Source organism: Ceratosolen solmsi, unplaced genomic scaffold, assembly GCF_000503995.2.
Source record: "Ceratosolen solmsi marchali unplaced genomic scaffold, CerSol_1.0 scaffold35, whole genome shotgun sequence".
Lineage (NCBI taxonomy): Eukaryota > Metazoa > Arthropoda > Insecta > Hymenoptera > Agaonidae > Ceratosolen > Ceratosolen solmsi.
The window spans coordinates 7781736-7799445 of record NW_011948423.1 but is presented as its reverse complement, the minus strand read 5'-3'; the positions used below and the strand labels follow the sequence as shown (position 1 = coordinate 7799445).

Genomic DNA, 17710 nt, shown 5'->3' with positions numbered 1-17710 from the left:
AAAAAAAAAAAAAAAAAAAAAAAAAAAAAAAAAAAAAAAAAAATGCCCCCCAAAAAAAAAAAAAAAAAAAAAAAAAAAAAAAATCCTGAATATTTCCAAGATAATGTCAATATAGCATTCTCGCAGATGCGTGCGTATAAAAGACCCACAATAAATTTTAATCTTTAAGAAGATAAAAATATGCCAAATTATTGAGATCAATAAGATAGAGAAGAATTTAAATTTACGTTTAGATTAAATGTCATTCTTCTCAAATTCTAAGAATTTAAATTTCCACAGTAATTCATTAACATCTTATTAATATTCATGCAGAAACTTTATTATTTCAATTACATACTCTTCCGATTACTAAACAGCTCGCGATTATTTATTGATTGTTAATAATTATCACAGAAAGTTCGTAAAACAATAACCGCGGAGATTTTACAATACGTATGTATATTATTTTTGCATTGTCTAATATATTTATTTAGACATAGTTATATAATAGGTACGCTGAAGACGGAAATTTTTTAATTCGTAATTCTAGATTTTCATTAAGTACGCTAAAGATTTTAAATATTTTGTTTTTCTTTAAGAGTTTAGATTAAAGAGCTTAGTTCCAAATGACTTTGTAAGTTAATGACTATATGTTGATAATATTTGTTATATAGCAATTAAAGATATATATGACATATGACATGCATGAGCTTATTATTTTTACTGATAGTATCTCAATATTTAAAAAATTATTTAATAAGTTAATTCATAAATGGGAAGATATTTAACAATTATTAAATGATAGAAATTTTATTAATTTGTATTTATCATCAGTTTAGAAAATATAGAATAAAATATAAATAAATAAAGTTCGTTAAACATTATAATTTTCACAGCTGTATTCTCACAATTAAACATGTTCTTTTTTTTTCTAATTTAATTTATTCTTTTCTAATAGTTCTAATTTATATTATTTCCTTTGATTATCTCACGTAAAAGATGCTTTGTTTGTGGCTTAAAAAGTTTTTCTTAACTGACATAATATTAGATAAATTGAAGTTGTTATTTTAAAATGGTTGCTTTCTATACTTATTGATTTTCCGTACTTTTAAATATTATTCCGAAAAGTTTTGTTAAAAACTTTTAACGAAATTATGCCTCTATTTTGAATAATAAATAATTTTTCAAAGTATTACAGCTTAGTTATATATATTGTTTTTTGTTATTATAAGTATAAGTATTTTCTTCCATCGTTAAATCAATAATAATTTGGTTATAAACAATATTTATTAATTAATTAATTATTAGTAAGCATATTGTAAAAAATGAATGGAAATCGATATTCTAGATTACACAGATATTAAAAATAATTGTATGTAGAAATATCTCTTTCCTTCTCAATTATTTACTAAATTTCAAAAATTTTAAACTTAAGATTTTCTAATTATGCTTTTCTTAATATTTGATCACTGATTATAATTTAATCACATATCGAATGTTTAATTCAGAACAACGTAATTATACAATAAATTTGCTTTTCTATAATTGCACATTTCATTGTACGGTATATTTTTAAAATATAGTCATAAAAAAAAAAAATCTGCTTTATTTATTCACGTTTATATAATGTAGGTAATGATGAAAACTTTTTGTTCAGTAACGGAAAAGATAATTTTCACAATTTCCAAAACTAATAATTTATAATTGTAATAATTATTAGATATTTTATTGTTTCCGAAATTTTCACTGCATCCGAGACATCGTTATTTTTACATTGCAATTCACCTGCGACCTTAGATCTTGTGTATCTGCTTAATATCTGATTTATAATTCCAGTATTTAGCAACAATAAGAAAAATTATTTTAAGCCTATGAGTATAACTATTCCGACGATTTAAATAAATAAATAAATAAATAAATTAATTAATTAATTAATAACTTTTATATAATATTCTAATAACACTTGAAGCAATTAATTTTATTAATCATTTATTTAGAATGACATTATGAAATTTTTACGTCGTTTAATACATTCCTCAAAGACTTACGAACAAAAGCATATTTCAGCTATACTTTCAAAATTCTTTATTATTCAGAATATTTAGAAATCAAAACTATATAACTCATTAGTTCAAATGTGACATAGGATAATCGTATTATTGCATTAAAATTGTAACAAACTGTACTGACGATTCCGAAAATTAAGTACTTGATCGTTCAACATAGTCATATACATATAATGAGATCTTCGTAGTTACTAGTTATTAATGACTTAATTTCATTGTTGCGTAGTATTACTAAAATTGTAATTAAAATACTTGACGTTTTATGTATAGATAAGTGTATGATATTCGATTGAAAGATAGATTAATTTCAATAGTACAGTTAGTGCTTAATATATGTATTGAGATAATTACTTTAAACTATAGATTTATTTAAAATACTATGCTATAAGTATTTTAATATGTGTCATAGAATTTTCGTAGATAAGATTTTTAGCTTTTTATTTTATAGCTGATTATTGTTAAAAGTAACTTTGCTCGAAAGCCATTGCTGAATTATGCAAAGAAAAATATATAATATTTAAGAGTATAATTCAATGGTATAGAGCATTGTGCATTAGAACGTCATAATCTTATTTCTCCTATGTTTGCTTTAATTTTATAAATTATCGATAGACAGAAAAAGATTTTAAAAACATATTTTTTGTTTTATTCTGTTTGTGAATTAATTTTTTTTTTCTTTCTTTTTTTTTTCTTCATTTTCTTCCCTTCTTTCACTATTAAAAATGTATTATTTAATATTCTAACTATGCAATAGCTACTATTATTATCCAATTTTCTCCAAAATTTCACTAACAATACTAAACTGTTACACAGAAACTGAGGTTCAAGTTACAAAAAAAAAGGAAAAAGTTACGTATTATTTAAATATAATAACTGAACATACAAGTTGACTCTCGAAAGAAATTAACTAATAATAATGGCATGACGAATGACGTGAATGTCTCCGTAGAAGTAGTTGAGTTTACTTTATCTAATTTTTATAACATAAAGCATGCAATACAAGTATTATGAAAATTGGAAAAACGCCTTGAAAGATTATATATACAAGTGTATTATTGTATACTTGTAGCGCTTAAAAGCCATACTTTCTTCGGGAAATGTTTCAAACTAACGTGAATATCATTCGCAAATGAAACAAAAAAAAAACTATATATATTTCTTTCTATCTATATGTAGGTAAAAATATATAAATAAATAAATAAATAAATAAATAGAATGTGGGCCATAAGTTTGGAACTAATAAAGCTAAAAGTTTCCATGAAAAAACGTATTTTTCTCAATGCCAACGTCAATATTCCACGACTAAAATTATTTTAAATGACTTTGTTTTCGCGCTCGATCGTTCGATCGTTATCGAATTTGATTAATAAACGTGAACTAATTGTTCTTGTTCCAAGCATAAATACAATTTATATTTCTATATTAAAAACAGCACCAACATAATTTCGTACGTTGTCACATTCAACCATTGTAATTAATTATTAAATTGACTGTATGAATTATATATTATTTTAGACTAAATCGAAGCTCGGTCATATTGAATGTACTTCGGCAATTCTTAAAATTTATTTTACACTTAAGAATGCGTAAGTCCGTTCTGAAGATATATAATTTATGCCGTCAATGTTTTATACTTAAAATTATGTAATTATAATATTTTGATGGCTTGTGTAACTTTAAGTTGACTTTAAGCGAACAATTAAAATATAGATTGTCATACTATACACCTACTATATAAGTAATTTAAGTTTTATAAAATTTTGAACTAAAATATGAATGTTTAATTTAACTTCAACCGAGGAAAAATTTTTTTGAAGAATATTTCTATACTTCTTAAAAAATTTTTTTTCCAGGGTTTTTTTTTTCTGTTTTTGTTTTTTTTTGTTTTGAAAACCGTCATCTCTTTCAATAAAATCTGTTGTACGAAATTTAGTTTCAAATTAAAGAAAAAATTCGGACCATTTATATTTTATATAAAATTTCTTTGTAAATAGTTGCGTTGAAAGAAATTATAAAATGAAATCAATAGACAATATTCAATAACACCTCGCTCGAATTATTTCGTACAACATAGAAGTATAAAAAGTTACTCCAAGCAAAATTGCCGAGAGTTTAACAATCGTTTAATCGCATACGACAAATTTCGTATGCAGCAATATTCTTGATTATCTCTTATTCGTTTATACATATGTAATCGGATTGAAAGATGATCTTTCCAAAATATGCCCGATTAAGAGGTAGACCGTTAAGAATATTGATTTTAAATTGTTTCGATAGAAGCAATGTGCGATATAAGATTTAAAATTTTGAAAATACTGATTTTTTTATTAAACTGTCAATATGCTACGAATTATATATCTATATATGATTTGAAATATAAACATATTTTGACAATGATTTTTTATCTAAAATAAATATCAATAGTGAAAGAATTTATTTACACAAGTATTTCTATATTCTTTACTTGCCTGTTTATCACTGATTATTGTATCATTAACTCAAAAGAAACTTTATTTTTCAGTGTATATGACTTTTAAATAATTTTTTTAAGTCTTTCTATGAGAATGAAATAGAGGAAAATAGATAATGATATATATATATATATATATATATATATATATATATATATATATATATCGATAAATAGATTGATCGATAGATTGATAGATAGATAGATAGATAGATATATAGACAGATAAATAGACATTAAATGTTGCTATAAATCTAGCAGAGACTCGTAGAAAACAAAGTTATGTGAAAGCTTTAAGCTCTGAACGAGGAGTATCGATTTAAAGGAGAGCAAGCCAGCAGTGCTTTTACTCGCGCCCACGGACGGAAACTTGATTCAATCTCTCATTTTGAAATTATCATTTTTTTATTCTCTACCTATACTTTTCTTCTGACACTGATATATAGTGGATAGAGGTTATGATTATTTCTCCGATGTGGCTTGGCAAGCGATGCTCATATTATTTTGTCGTACGCACATTTTCATAATTCTATCGCGTCCAGTCATACTTTGCCAATTCATAGTTTGGGTAAATAAAGCTTAATAAGCCTACGATTCTACTATTCTAAGAGCTATTTAATGTTAGAACAAATCAACGCTTTTAATTAGTTAATAATTGTAGAGTTACTAAATATGTGTAATTCTATTATTGCAATTTTTTACTAAAGCCGAGCTTAAGATTCTATGTAAACGCATGGAATATTGTACGAATTTGACTACGAACAGGTATATTTTTATGGAACTAGAGTAAAAATACATTCGAATACTGTTATTCAAAAGTGTATTGAAATTGAAAAATAAGTGGCTTATGACAATGGTAGTGTACAATCGTAAGAACACGAATGTATTGCAATGTGATAGTACAAGGGTCGTACTAACATGAGAGAGAGAGAGAGAGAGAGAGAGAGAGAGAGAGAGAGAGAGAAAGTGGTAGATATTGAATGCTCGGAAAAGCCCAAAAATAAGAAATCACGTGGAGAATCTTGCTTTAATATAATTTTTAGACATAAAGCAGTTTCTCGAAGGTGCATTAAAGGCCTTGAGAGTTGAGAAATGCACGAGCTCTCCTAAGCTATCAGTGGTGAAACTTTGTCCTGACTCCACGTATGCATACATAATTGTATAAAGAATAAGTAAATATTAGACGTCTGACTCGCCGGATAATATGTATTTTACGTCAAGTCGCTATAAAGCTTTGTAACTTGTATTTGGAAATTTTCAGCATTTGCTCTCAATTTGGGTATAGAAAGAAATTTTATTCATTAAAGCGATCTACCATTGAGTCGTAATTTTTATTTCATTATTCTGCTTTTCAAGAAAAGACGAAGGCGAAGTGTCAGCAACTTAATCATTCCTATAATCGTAAAAATTATATTAATAGACCATGGTAACATTGAACGAATGTAATTAGTATTGATAAATTGCAATGAGAATTCCTAACTACGTGTTCACATATCGGGCGAGTAATAAAAGATGCTGCCAGCTAGAATTAATACGATTAATCGGATTTAACTACATATTGTTGAACTTGAATAGAATAAATGATAATTTAAAGCAGGCTATGTGCAAATTACGTAAAATAAAACGTTTCTACGTCAGCCAATAAATATAAATAAATCCATTACCACTTTTTTGTATTCTTTTTACAATTGGTGTATTTTTTCGAATGAAGAGAGAGAGAGAGAGAGAGAGAGAGAGAGAGAGAGAGAGAGAGAGAGAAAGAGACAGACAGACTGACAAGGAAACGAAAATATTAAAAAAAAAATAAATAATTTAACGCATATGCGAAGAAACGAAATAGAATAACCTAATATCACGGTATTGTCTGGTCGATGAAAAGCATTTGGTCGATTACGACATTATACGGGACCAACATTTTTCCAAAACGACTGAATCGTGAAAGCCTAAAGTTCGCCACACTAAAGCTAATAATAGGAACGAACGAAGAAAGCTACAACGATGATAAAATTTTATTAAGCTAAATGTCACGTATATTGGAGCTCATCGAAATTTCCGATCCTACTCCCGGTTTATCCCATTTTGCATAATTAATTCGGTAAATCATAATTATACGATGGTAGATGCGCCGCGCATTAGCACACAACGCCCATAAATATAAAGCCAGCAGCTGTGCGTCAATTTCCTCAGGATGGCGATCGAGTACTTTAGCTTTAGAGTCATAGAATCTTTTAAAATTTCGATCCGCGTTTACAAACAGCTTGACCCGTGTCCGCGATTCCCTCGTGCGCGCTGATCAAGAAGAATCGAATGCGCGTCAACGAGCGCGCCGACGCAATAATAATTAAAATAAAAAAAAAAAAATAATAAAGAAAAAAAAACATATAATAATAATAATAATAATAATAATAATAAATTGCGCGCAATTGATCCGCGCACATACGCGCAATTTCGGAGCGGACAGATCGGCAACAGCAGCGTCATTGTACTCCCGACAACTCGAGAGATATCCTTCGATTAACGATTACGGTTCGTCCTTATTATATAAGGAACGATAAGGTTGGTCGGGGGTTCGGGGGAGGGGGAGTAGGTGTGTGTAGGTAAAGTGGCACCGATGCGGAGCGGCACGAAAGGCTGGTGAGATACGCAAGAGACGCTTGCGAGATGAGCGCCGATCGATACGCGCGCGGCGGTAGCCGTCCTCATCCTCGGCGTGCAGCGGTAGCTCGAGGCAGCTCCACCCTCGCCGCCCTCGGCGACCCCGCCGAGCCCAACCCCGAATACGAAGACGGTGCATTACGTTGGAAACCGAGGCCGGCGTCCCGTATGGCGCCTCGATCTTAGGTTGGGAGCCTGTCCCTGCCGACGTCAGGATTGGGCGCCTCCTCGTCCCTAACGCACCCTATATTAATAGGTTGCGCTGCGCGTCGGGCAGCACCGGTGATGCTGGCAGTAGAGACGGTAACGGAGACGGCAATGGAGACGATGGGGGTGAGGACGGTTGTGGTGGTGGCGGTGGCGTTGATATCGTCGACCGCACCCGCCACCTCCCCACCAGAACCCTCGAAACCGAGCCCCTCTCGTATTCCAGGGCACGGAGCCGACCTCGGAGATTCTTGAAAGCTGCACGGACCAGGTGGTCGATGGCAAAACTGTTGGTGGAATGTGGCAGTGCCGTTATCGTGCAAAGTCAGCCGTCGATAGGCGGCCCACCGAGCGATAAGGCCTGGACGATTCGTGGATCGGCTTTGCTGCCTTCTCGGAATTCCTCGAGAGTTAGCTTATCGTCGTGATTCTTGTCCATCTGATCGAAGATCTTATCGACTCTCTTCTGTGGCGTATTCTCGTCTTCCGCTTGTGGAGCCTGACCCTGGGAACAAATCAAAATTTCGTAAAGCCGTTGAATGGGAAGAGGGACGGCGGGGCGGCTTTATTATGAGTTTCGAGTTTAAATTGGCTTGGTGAAGCAGCGTGAGCAGTGCTGCTAATCGCGTCGTATCGCCTATTGTTGGGAGAATTAAAGTATGTTTGTAGGTTTATCGGCGCTTAAGTTACTAAATGCCTATTAAGCGATATGAAAGCGCGCGGTCGATTATTATCGCAGATAATTAAGTGGTAATTGGAAAATAAAATGATACTCACCACCATTTGATAGATCGCGTCGACAATGTTGTACATCTCATCTCGGGTGATGAAGCCGTCGTTATCGACATCGTAGAGACGGAAAGCCCCTGCGATAAAATAAGTTCATTGAGAATCATCATATTCGGCGGGAGCGAAATACTTAGAAAATCGATTCCAATGGCCGACTGAGGACTTTGCGAAGGATTGCTCCCTCCTTGCGCTCAAGTTCAAATTAAATGACGAGCTTGTACAATTACCGTCTTATCTATTAAAATCGGGGAATCGATCTTTATAGCGTCAATGCAATAAGTCGTCGCTAATAATTATTACGATTTTCAACGAAGCTATTTCAGCATACGTGGACAACAGGTAATTGTACGATCTTGGATTACAATTATTGTCTCCATCCGTCCATTCTCGACTGATTCACAAAAAATTTAATCAAATGACAGAGGGTGAGAGTGAGAGGGGGGGGCGGACAGTTGCAAGTGGCTTGACTAGCAGTTGCTGAAGCATGCGAGCCTACCTAGAATTACAAAAGACGATAAGAAAATCCACTTACAATGTAGCTTTTCATCCAAGTTTCCCCTCGACGTCACAGAGAGCGCCCTAATGAACTCCTCGAATTCTATCGTCCCGTCCTGCAAGTACACCATACATAAGCTCTAGCTCTTTCAATTAAATGAGGCATACATATTATATTTTTTATATTTTGTATTTACCTATTAATCATTGATTTGCATTATAAAGCGTGCTCATATATATATATATATATATATATATATATATAATAAATAATAATAATATTTTCCCTAAGTTTGGGATATTTTTGTGAATTAATATTTGCTTTGAATTTTTTTTATGCATAGTGTCTTTGATACTTCTTTGTAAAAGTATCGTAAATTATGAGATAAACTTCCAAAGCTAATTTCTTTTGTACTGAAGCAGGTACAATGTAAATATAGAGTAGCCAGAATATTATTAATTTATAAAATTTAAACTAAATTATTCATTTACACTCACGAGTAAAAATAATCTTTTATTTTTAGTTTTCGTGAACACTTAATTGCTACACATAATTTTATTCAAATTCTCCAATTTGTATTTAAATAACTCTTACTAAGGAATTTAATATCATACAAAGCGTATTTCTTATATTATATTTATTTTCACACATACATAAAGGCAATAATAAGTCAGATTCTTATCAGATCCAATTATATGTAAACAAATATCTTTTTTTTTCTGAATAATTAGTTTATTCGTGCACTCGTTAAATATCTATAAATGTATTATGAATATCGTGTGAATAAGAATTGATCTTAGTATATTTTTCATTTCATTTTTTTTCTCTTAAATTTCGATCATAAATCGAAATAAAATAATCGTCGTGATTTTATAAAAATAATGCGATATTATTTTATATAACTAACTCAGATAAAATAAAAAACAATATTTACCTTTAGGCGGTTAAATTTTATTATCAATGGATATACATTACATTTATAATATACATTTACGTATAATTCTTATATTGTTTTTTTGTTATTTCTTCTTTGAAATCTATAATAAATCATATTATAAGGAGCATAAACAAAATAATAAAACGTTTAAAAAAAAAAGAAAGGTCAATCGCGATCAACAGCGATTTGAAAATTATTGTCTTAATATATCATTCCTTGCTTCCTACATTAATTTCACCTCTAAATTTATTACAATTTAAATAATGTAAATGTCATATTTTCAATGAAAATTTAATCGATAAACTATTGCAATAAATACCTAAATTAATATTTAATACATATTCTTACTATTCGACAAAACAAAAAAACTAATGTGTGTGACGAATTAATAATTAATTAATAGTCTTAGCTATTAAATAAATAATAACAATATTTTTCTTGTTTTGATCAAGCTCCTTTAATATTAAAATAAAAAAATAATAATAATAATCATTTACAATCGAACTAGATAATATATCCCACGTGAAAATAATTAATTTTATAAGTTGTAGCTTATAAATTGTATTCGATAAAAAATTTTTAAGTAAACAAACGTGATTAACATTATTTTCATTAAACATGAAGAAGCTTATCAAGTATGAGCCATTAACTAAATACCAAATATAAAAATACCCAAATTTTAATCTTAAGGAAATTATATGCATATTGTCAATCGTAATAATCATTTTAAGAAAATATTTTCCAGTCATCATTTAAGAAAAGTTTATTTGAAATAGATTTTATTGAAAATAGCCACATAATGAAGTAGTATTTAACTAATTTAAATACTTGTTGTTTCAAAAATTAGTTAGTGCACACATTAGTATTGATAGTTAAATATTTGCCTTTACCTAATACAATTGAATAACAAGATTCAACGGCATATCAATAATATGATAAAACAAGAGATGGAAGGAACAAGAAATAAGTCGTTAATATCAAAATGTAGTCATCAATTAATCGATGATGTTCACAGTTTCGTTAAAGTTTCTTTATTAAAATTTCATTATAATATTTTTAATGTATTGAAACTTATACTTTAAGTAATCAGAGTCAAACATAATAATTTAGTTTAATGGAATAATGCAGGATTGCTATAAAAAAAAAAAAAAAAAACAAAAAAAAAAAAAACCCGATAACGTGAAACGTAACTGAAACGTTAAATACTAATGTATATATTTAATTAACATGTTGACTTACGTCCTAATAAAATTTTCGCGGATAAAAAATACAATTTTATACACGATGAACATATTTTGGCTCTAAAGGAAAGAAAAACCAAACACGATTGAATGATTACGCTTATACATAAAATAATATACGATTAGTTTATATCGTAAACATATCCTTATAAATAATTATTAAAACATATATTCGTAATATTCCAATTGAATTAAAGTTTTTAATTTAAAAATTTAAAATTGATTCTAGCTAAATTGACATTTATTGCTAAAAATTATAATTTATTGCAGGTATATTCGCACGATAATTAAATAATGTTAAATAAATAGAACATAACGATTTTAACATTGTCGTTTAATTAAAAATAAATATTAATTAATTATAACAATAGCAATAAATGATAAAGCAATAAATAAACAGATAATTATTACAAGAATCAATGATGAATGAATTGAATAATTAATTGAAATAATCATGGGTAATCAATAAAATCAATAATTCATTATAATTTATTATGAGAATGATTAATATCATTTAATTAATCTTAATTGGTATGATAAGAGCAATTTTTCTTGCTCATTGAAACATTAATCGATATCAAATGCTGATATAAATGTTGATGAGTATTGATCGATAGATATTGATATTCATACGAATGTTGAATATGAACTTGTATACTCACGTTATTTTCATCAAAGACACGAAAAACCAGGGAAGCAAATTTCGAGGGATCGCCATGCGGGAAGAATTGTTTGTAAATTTTAATGAAGCCCTGAAAGTAAAATCCATAGTTCAATCAAGTACAGTGGAATTGAAAGTGCATAGGAATAATGGATATAAAGTGACATTTAATGGTAAATTTGCCTGATCTCTGACCTGCTCCGTGAGTAATCCATCGGGGCAGTCTTTGAGAAAGCCCTTATGCCTGCACAGGTTGTCCAGCAATGTAAAAAATAAAAATTGGAATTGAAATAAAAGAATGAATAATTTTATGGTAGAAGGGGAAGGAAAAAAAAAATATTAACAACATGCTTTTTATAGAGACTGGAAGATGACTTATTCTTCAACAATCCATCAAGGCAATACACAATATACCTTCCTCTTTTTTTTTTTTTCCAAATATAATAAATAGCACTTGGTTTGCGAACGTAATTTTAATTACTTTTTAATGGACAGAAGTACCTTTAGAGTTTTTAAAAGATTGAAAAAAATTTTTTCGTCTGACAATCGTGCTTAATCTCAAATCGAAAGCAATTTAAAAAGTATGAAATGTACATTTTTTTTGTTTCTTATTTTTTTTTTTTTGTTTTTTTTTTGTTTGTTTTTTTTTTTCATAATTCCAACAGACTAATGCTTGTTTTTTTTCTTTTTTTTTTTTTTTGTTAAAGGTCGTTAGAGTATTTAAAAACATGTAATATATCCTTTGTTAAAAAAAAAGAAAAAAAAAAGAAAAAAAAAAGAAAAAAAAAAGAAAAAACAAAGAAGAAAAAAAATTGCAAGTATTCGCGTCTATTTTGTGCATAATCAAAAATCTGTCTCACTCTCCCTCTACTCACTAACATATTCCCAATATGCGCGCGCGTGTGCGTGTGTACGGGTACATATTAGACGTTAAAAAATGTCATTATAACTTTGAACTCCAAGTATACGTGTAATTTAAAGCAGAGATTTTTTCCCAACCCTTCTATTTTTATCCAACAACTATTATTTATATGTAGGAAATGTTAACAAAAAAAAAAATTAACTCACCACTGTCTAATTTCCTTTTCGGTAACTGAAACAAAATAAGAAAGGCTAAATAAAACGAGCTTTCTACAGAATTTTAAGATAAGCTAATTAGATTATAGTTGTACATACGCAAAAATGTAAAATATAAATATTGATTGATGGGTGGAGAGTATTATTGACAGTAATATGGAAATCTTTTATCGGTGTTATTCTGATTCTGATCGTTCGTATCGGTTATGCGTAGCATGTGAAATGCCATAAAATCAAATCACCACACGTAGACTTATTTTAAAATGATAATAATTTTACTTGGACGACGACTGAGCTTTGATTGAGAAAATGCGGACGAATTCATCCCAGCAAATGTCCTTACTTATTACGAATTATTCGAGGCGTAAGAAACTTTATTAAAAATTATTCATTGGCAACTAAATTAAACTCTCTATAATAACTTTGATCTCCTGATTAAATATATATCGAATTTGTCTTACCGTATAAAAACATTGGATATGCAGGAAATATTGAAGATGAAGAATCTGTTCGCTTATCATTAATGTTTAAATTGAGAATTTGTTTTGAAGAACCGAGTGACCAGTTTTATTAGATAAATTATTATATTATTTCTGTCAAGTTTTCTATTGTTATATTAATGCTGTTCAACATTATATGCAAAGTTTTCAATGAAATTTCAATTTTTATTCTTCTTTTTTTAGATTTTAAAATATTTTGATATTATAATGTTAGCGGTAAATAGCCATAATAATTCTACGCAAGTATATCGTAAAGTCAATCTATGTACATTAACCATTATAATAAAAATCAGTTTTTGTAAAATACTTTGTCGTATAATATCATACGTATGATTTATGTTGTTTATATTATAAATATTATTCAATGAAAATCTATTTATAAGTATTCTATATTAATGCATTTCATTGTATCATTCGGTACATCAAATCATTCTTTTTTTTTTTTTTTTTTTTTTTTTTTTTTTTTTTAGAACGTACAAGCGATCTCTAACTAAAAAGATTATATAATTATTTCTGAAAATTTTAAAGTGCTACAGTGTTAATTAACCTTAATTTAAATGATTAAATTTTTTACCGATCGTATTATCCTAATAAAAATTGTTATATCAATATAGTCGAGAACAAAATTAAAAAAAAAAAAAAAAAAAAAGAAAATAAATTAAACAGATAAAAAAGTTTTATTATTATAAGTTATTGTACTGCAGTAATATCAGTTGCACCTGTAAACGCATTAATTTTCAGTTTCTTAAGTAATAGTGTTTAAGCACTTACATAAAAGTATTAAAGTAGACAGAAAAATGAAAAATATCATGTTGAATATCGATTTTTACCCTTACTTCTAAAATAAAATGCTCCATTATGTATTTCCATCTGAATGCACATTGATCTTTTGCAAACTGAGTAATAGTACGGAAGTTTAAGAATAAAGGATATCGTGGACATTAATGATGTTTATACTTTAATCATCATCGTGTTAATCGATGTTAGTTACAATTCAATTATAACTTAAGAAATAATATACATTAGCTTTTTAAGTTTATAATACGATAAGATCAAATGTCTCTTATTATTTTCATATAAACGTATCGAGAAATTAGCTAGTTTCCATTTTATTAAAATTTACAAATTTAAATGAAATAATTCATCGGAGTAATAATAGTTCTGGAAGTAGAATAGAACTTAATCGATATATGTGTATTAGATAAATATTATCTTCATATATATGGTTAACACAATTTAATGATCATATAGTAAATTAAAATTCATTTTAATAATATGCATTTGAATTTTTAAGTCAAGGAATTGAATAGATTAAAGATTAGCGTGAACCTGTAGATTTTTGGATTTTATTAATTGTGGAGATACTTAAAAGTCATATTATAAGGAACTTATGAATTTCACTATGAAGTCACTTATCAATGATACTTTATTATTCGATACTTTATAATAATTTTTCGTATTTGAAAAACATTACTCTAATAAAATGTATTTAATTAAAACGAAGAAATCGTTTAAACAAGCGCATTTATAAATAAAAATTTATTCTCATTTATATTATTTGATTGAAAATTTATTGCTACGTCAAAAGATACATAAAATTTAGTAAAATAACTATCAAGTAGAATCATTTTACGTAATTCTCTTACGAGCATTTACTTATATAATTATTTAGTTGAATATCTGATATGATATATTTCTGGTGTAAAATTTTAATAATTTTCCGGTTTTAAGCTTATGGAAAAATTGAAATTATACTTTCTAAAATTGTCATAAAATTGTAATCCCCTTTCTCTGTTATTCGAAAGCATATATATTTAAAAGTAAAATTTTATTCTGAAAAATGATCCTATGCATATAACAAAAACTAACGTTTAGAGCGCGCGCGCACCCACACATATCGTAAATTGTTATGCATCTTTTCATTTATACACGTATATAGTTATTAATTATCTATATTATTATTAACTTACTGAGTAATTGCAATGGACGTAATAAGTTAGAAATTAAAATTGTTTAAAATTTTTAAAACAAAATGAATGATTAGAAGTAAAAAGATTTTTATAAAGAATAATTAGCAATTACTTATAATTCTTATTTAATATTATTAAATAGTTCGTCCATATTGTTGATATAGATACATTTATTATAATAGTGAACGAAGCGAGTTTATAGAATTTTTTTTGTGCCTATGCAATTAGAATTTTGGGAATAAATATGTGTGGCAGTTGAATGGAAAGAACAGTTTTTCCGCGAAATAAATGAAAAACGTGGAATGTAAAATAATAATTGTACCAGTTCCTTTTATTCATGATTACGACTTTACTACATAATTTGGTAAAAAAGTGAATATCGAATCGAAATTTTGTATTGTTATCAATGTTTGTGTATAAAATTAAAAGAAATGACAGTTCAATTACTGACTCTTGTGACATACTTAATATTTTGCAGATATATTGTTATGTATTCGTTATACAAAAAATAAAATATATTATAATAATATATACATACACAGTTATATATATATATGCAAAAATATATTTTAAATGAAGTGTTATATTCGAGAAAAATAATTTATTATTCAAGTATAAACGAAAAAAAATAAAATTTAATTAAATTAATCAAATCTACGTTTTATTATGACTTTAAAACTTTTTCATATTCCCTTGTTTAAGCAATCGTTAGAGTAGTTTTAATATTATTTTTATTATTATTAATTTTGAATTTATTTTTATAATTTAAAAGGCTTTGCATCTTGAGTCATATGCATATGTATGTATGTATTGTGCATACACTTATGCATTAAAAACACGTAAAATAATGAAATTTTAAATTATTAGCCTTTCTCTTTCTTAATTAAGATATATTTTCATAATATTTTTTAAAGATTTTGAACTATAACTAAGTACTGGAATTACACTTTTTTACTTTCAACTGTGAGTTAAGACAATTTTACGTACTTTGGTTAAAGAAAAAGTTTATCTCTTTTCTCTTAAAATGATTTCACTCGTCAAATATTGAAGTTACTCTTATTGAAAAAATATCGGTTTAATTGATTATTGGTGCTATTAATTATTACTAATACAAGATTTTCTCATACTTTAAACATACTAATAATTTTAAACGTGTTATGAGACGTGGTTTTTGTAAAATTTTCAGAGTAATTTTGAATTTAATTCCATTTCTCAACTTTTTTTTTGAAATATTAGCAAAAAAAGTATTCAAAAATATAATTAATCAATCTTCATTAACAGTGTTCTTTATTCGTTTAAATTAATTTTCTATTATAAGATTTACAAATTTCAAAATAAAAATTTGGACAATTTATAAATAAATATTTGTAATTTAGTTTTACATAAATCGTTTAATATTGAATTTAAAACTTTTAATGTTATTATAAGATTATTTGGTAGCTCTTGTATGATACGCAATTATCGAATATTTTAATTTAGGTTACATATATCAAGCTCCGATTGTCACTAAAATTATATTTCCAAATTAGTAATTTGTTTAAAGTAGCGTTAAAGTTGAAATTAAAAAACAATTATTCTTCTTTAATGCACTACATATAAATACATATAAACGTTTGTAAACAATAGATAAAGAAATTGTAAACGATTTACAAATAGATAAATGCATTTGTAATAAGATATTGTTAAAACTACGAAAGTTTCTACATTTTATAACGATATAAGAAAATATTTGTAACAAAAATTTAAGCGCAATCTCTGCGTGTAAATATTTAATTGAAAAATATTTCATTTTTCTTTCATTACAAATATTATCCAGAAATGAATATTATGAAAGTATAAGAATTCGATAAAAAGTCATGATTTAGGCCAATTACGAATAATCATAAAATTAAAAGGAAATGTAACTTTAACTTTTAACTTTTATTCTCGTGATATTATTTAAAAATTGATCGAATCTGACATTTTCCGGCCTTTTCTTCTCACAGTTATCTCCTCTATCTATACAATAACAGATATACTGAATATAAAATTTGTATATGTTGTATATGTTATACACAACCATGCGTGTAATAAGAAATACAATTGTATAAATTAGAAAAGTTTTCTATGTCTTCCCGTCTGAATTTTTGAAACAAACCGACATTCTTGCGAGTGCTCACACAAATACACACCAATGCAAAAGTGTACCTCTCCCGCGAATATGCATGCACTTTCTTTATAGGCATAGCGACATATAGTTTGATTTTTTTTAGCTGCCTCTTCGATATTACACTTATAAACTATATATATTCTATTCTCTATTGTGTACATGTTTCATAAGGGAATAGTATACATTCACATACATGTATAAGTTTGTGCAGTTGCTGAGTCATTGGACGACGTAAAATAATATACGAGAAAAATCGATGCGCGCTTGGAAAAATATCCGAGTTTATTACAATCCCGATTAGCTCCCTTCTACGCAAGATAACTCACACATTAAGCGCACGTGTTTTCTATTCGCACGCATAGGTGTACGCAAAATTAGAAAGGAAGGCAATACGATGCCCGTGCGTCCCACGATATTTGACATTTCCTCGTTCGTTAATATTTCACGGATTAAACAATGTTTCACTCGCACTCTCTCTCTCTCTCAAAAAGAAACCCACCCACCCACCCACCC

At 27.9% G+C, this 17710-nt stretch overlaps 1 protein-coding gene across 1 annotated transcript in view; it reads right to left on the bottom strand.

Annotated features, from left to right (window-relative positions):
- Positions 1-7702: 7702 nt before the first annotated feature.
- The window catches only part of LOC105362291 (frequenin-1), a 32969-nt gene continuing 22961 nt past the window's right edge, over positions 7703-17710 (bottom strand). Inside the window, exons 2-7 of the mRNA XM_011499700.1 lie at positions 12570-12594; positions 11697-11745; positions 11503-11592; positions 8699-8777; positions 8155-8243; positions 7703-7882 (exon numbers count right to left, since the gene is read on the bottom strand). Of these exons, the coding sequence (XP_011498002.1) occupies positions 7703-7882; positions 8155-8243; positions 8699-8777; positions 11503-11592; positions 11697-11745; positions 12570-12594 (512 nt within the window). The remainder of the gene's footprint in view (positions 7883-8154; positions 8244-8698; positions 8778-11502; positions 11593-11696; positions 11746-12569; positions 12595-17710) is intronic.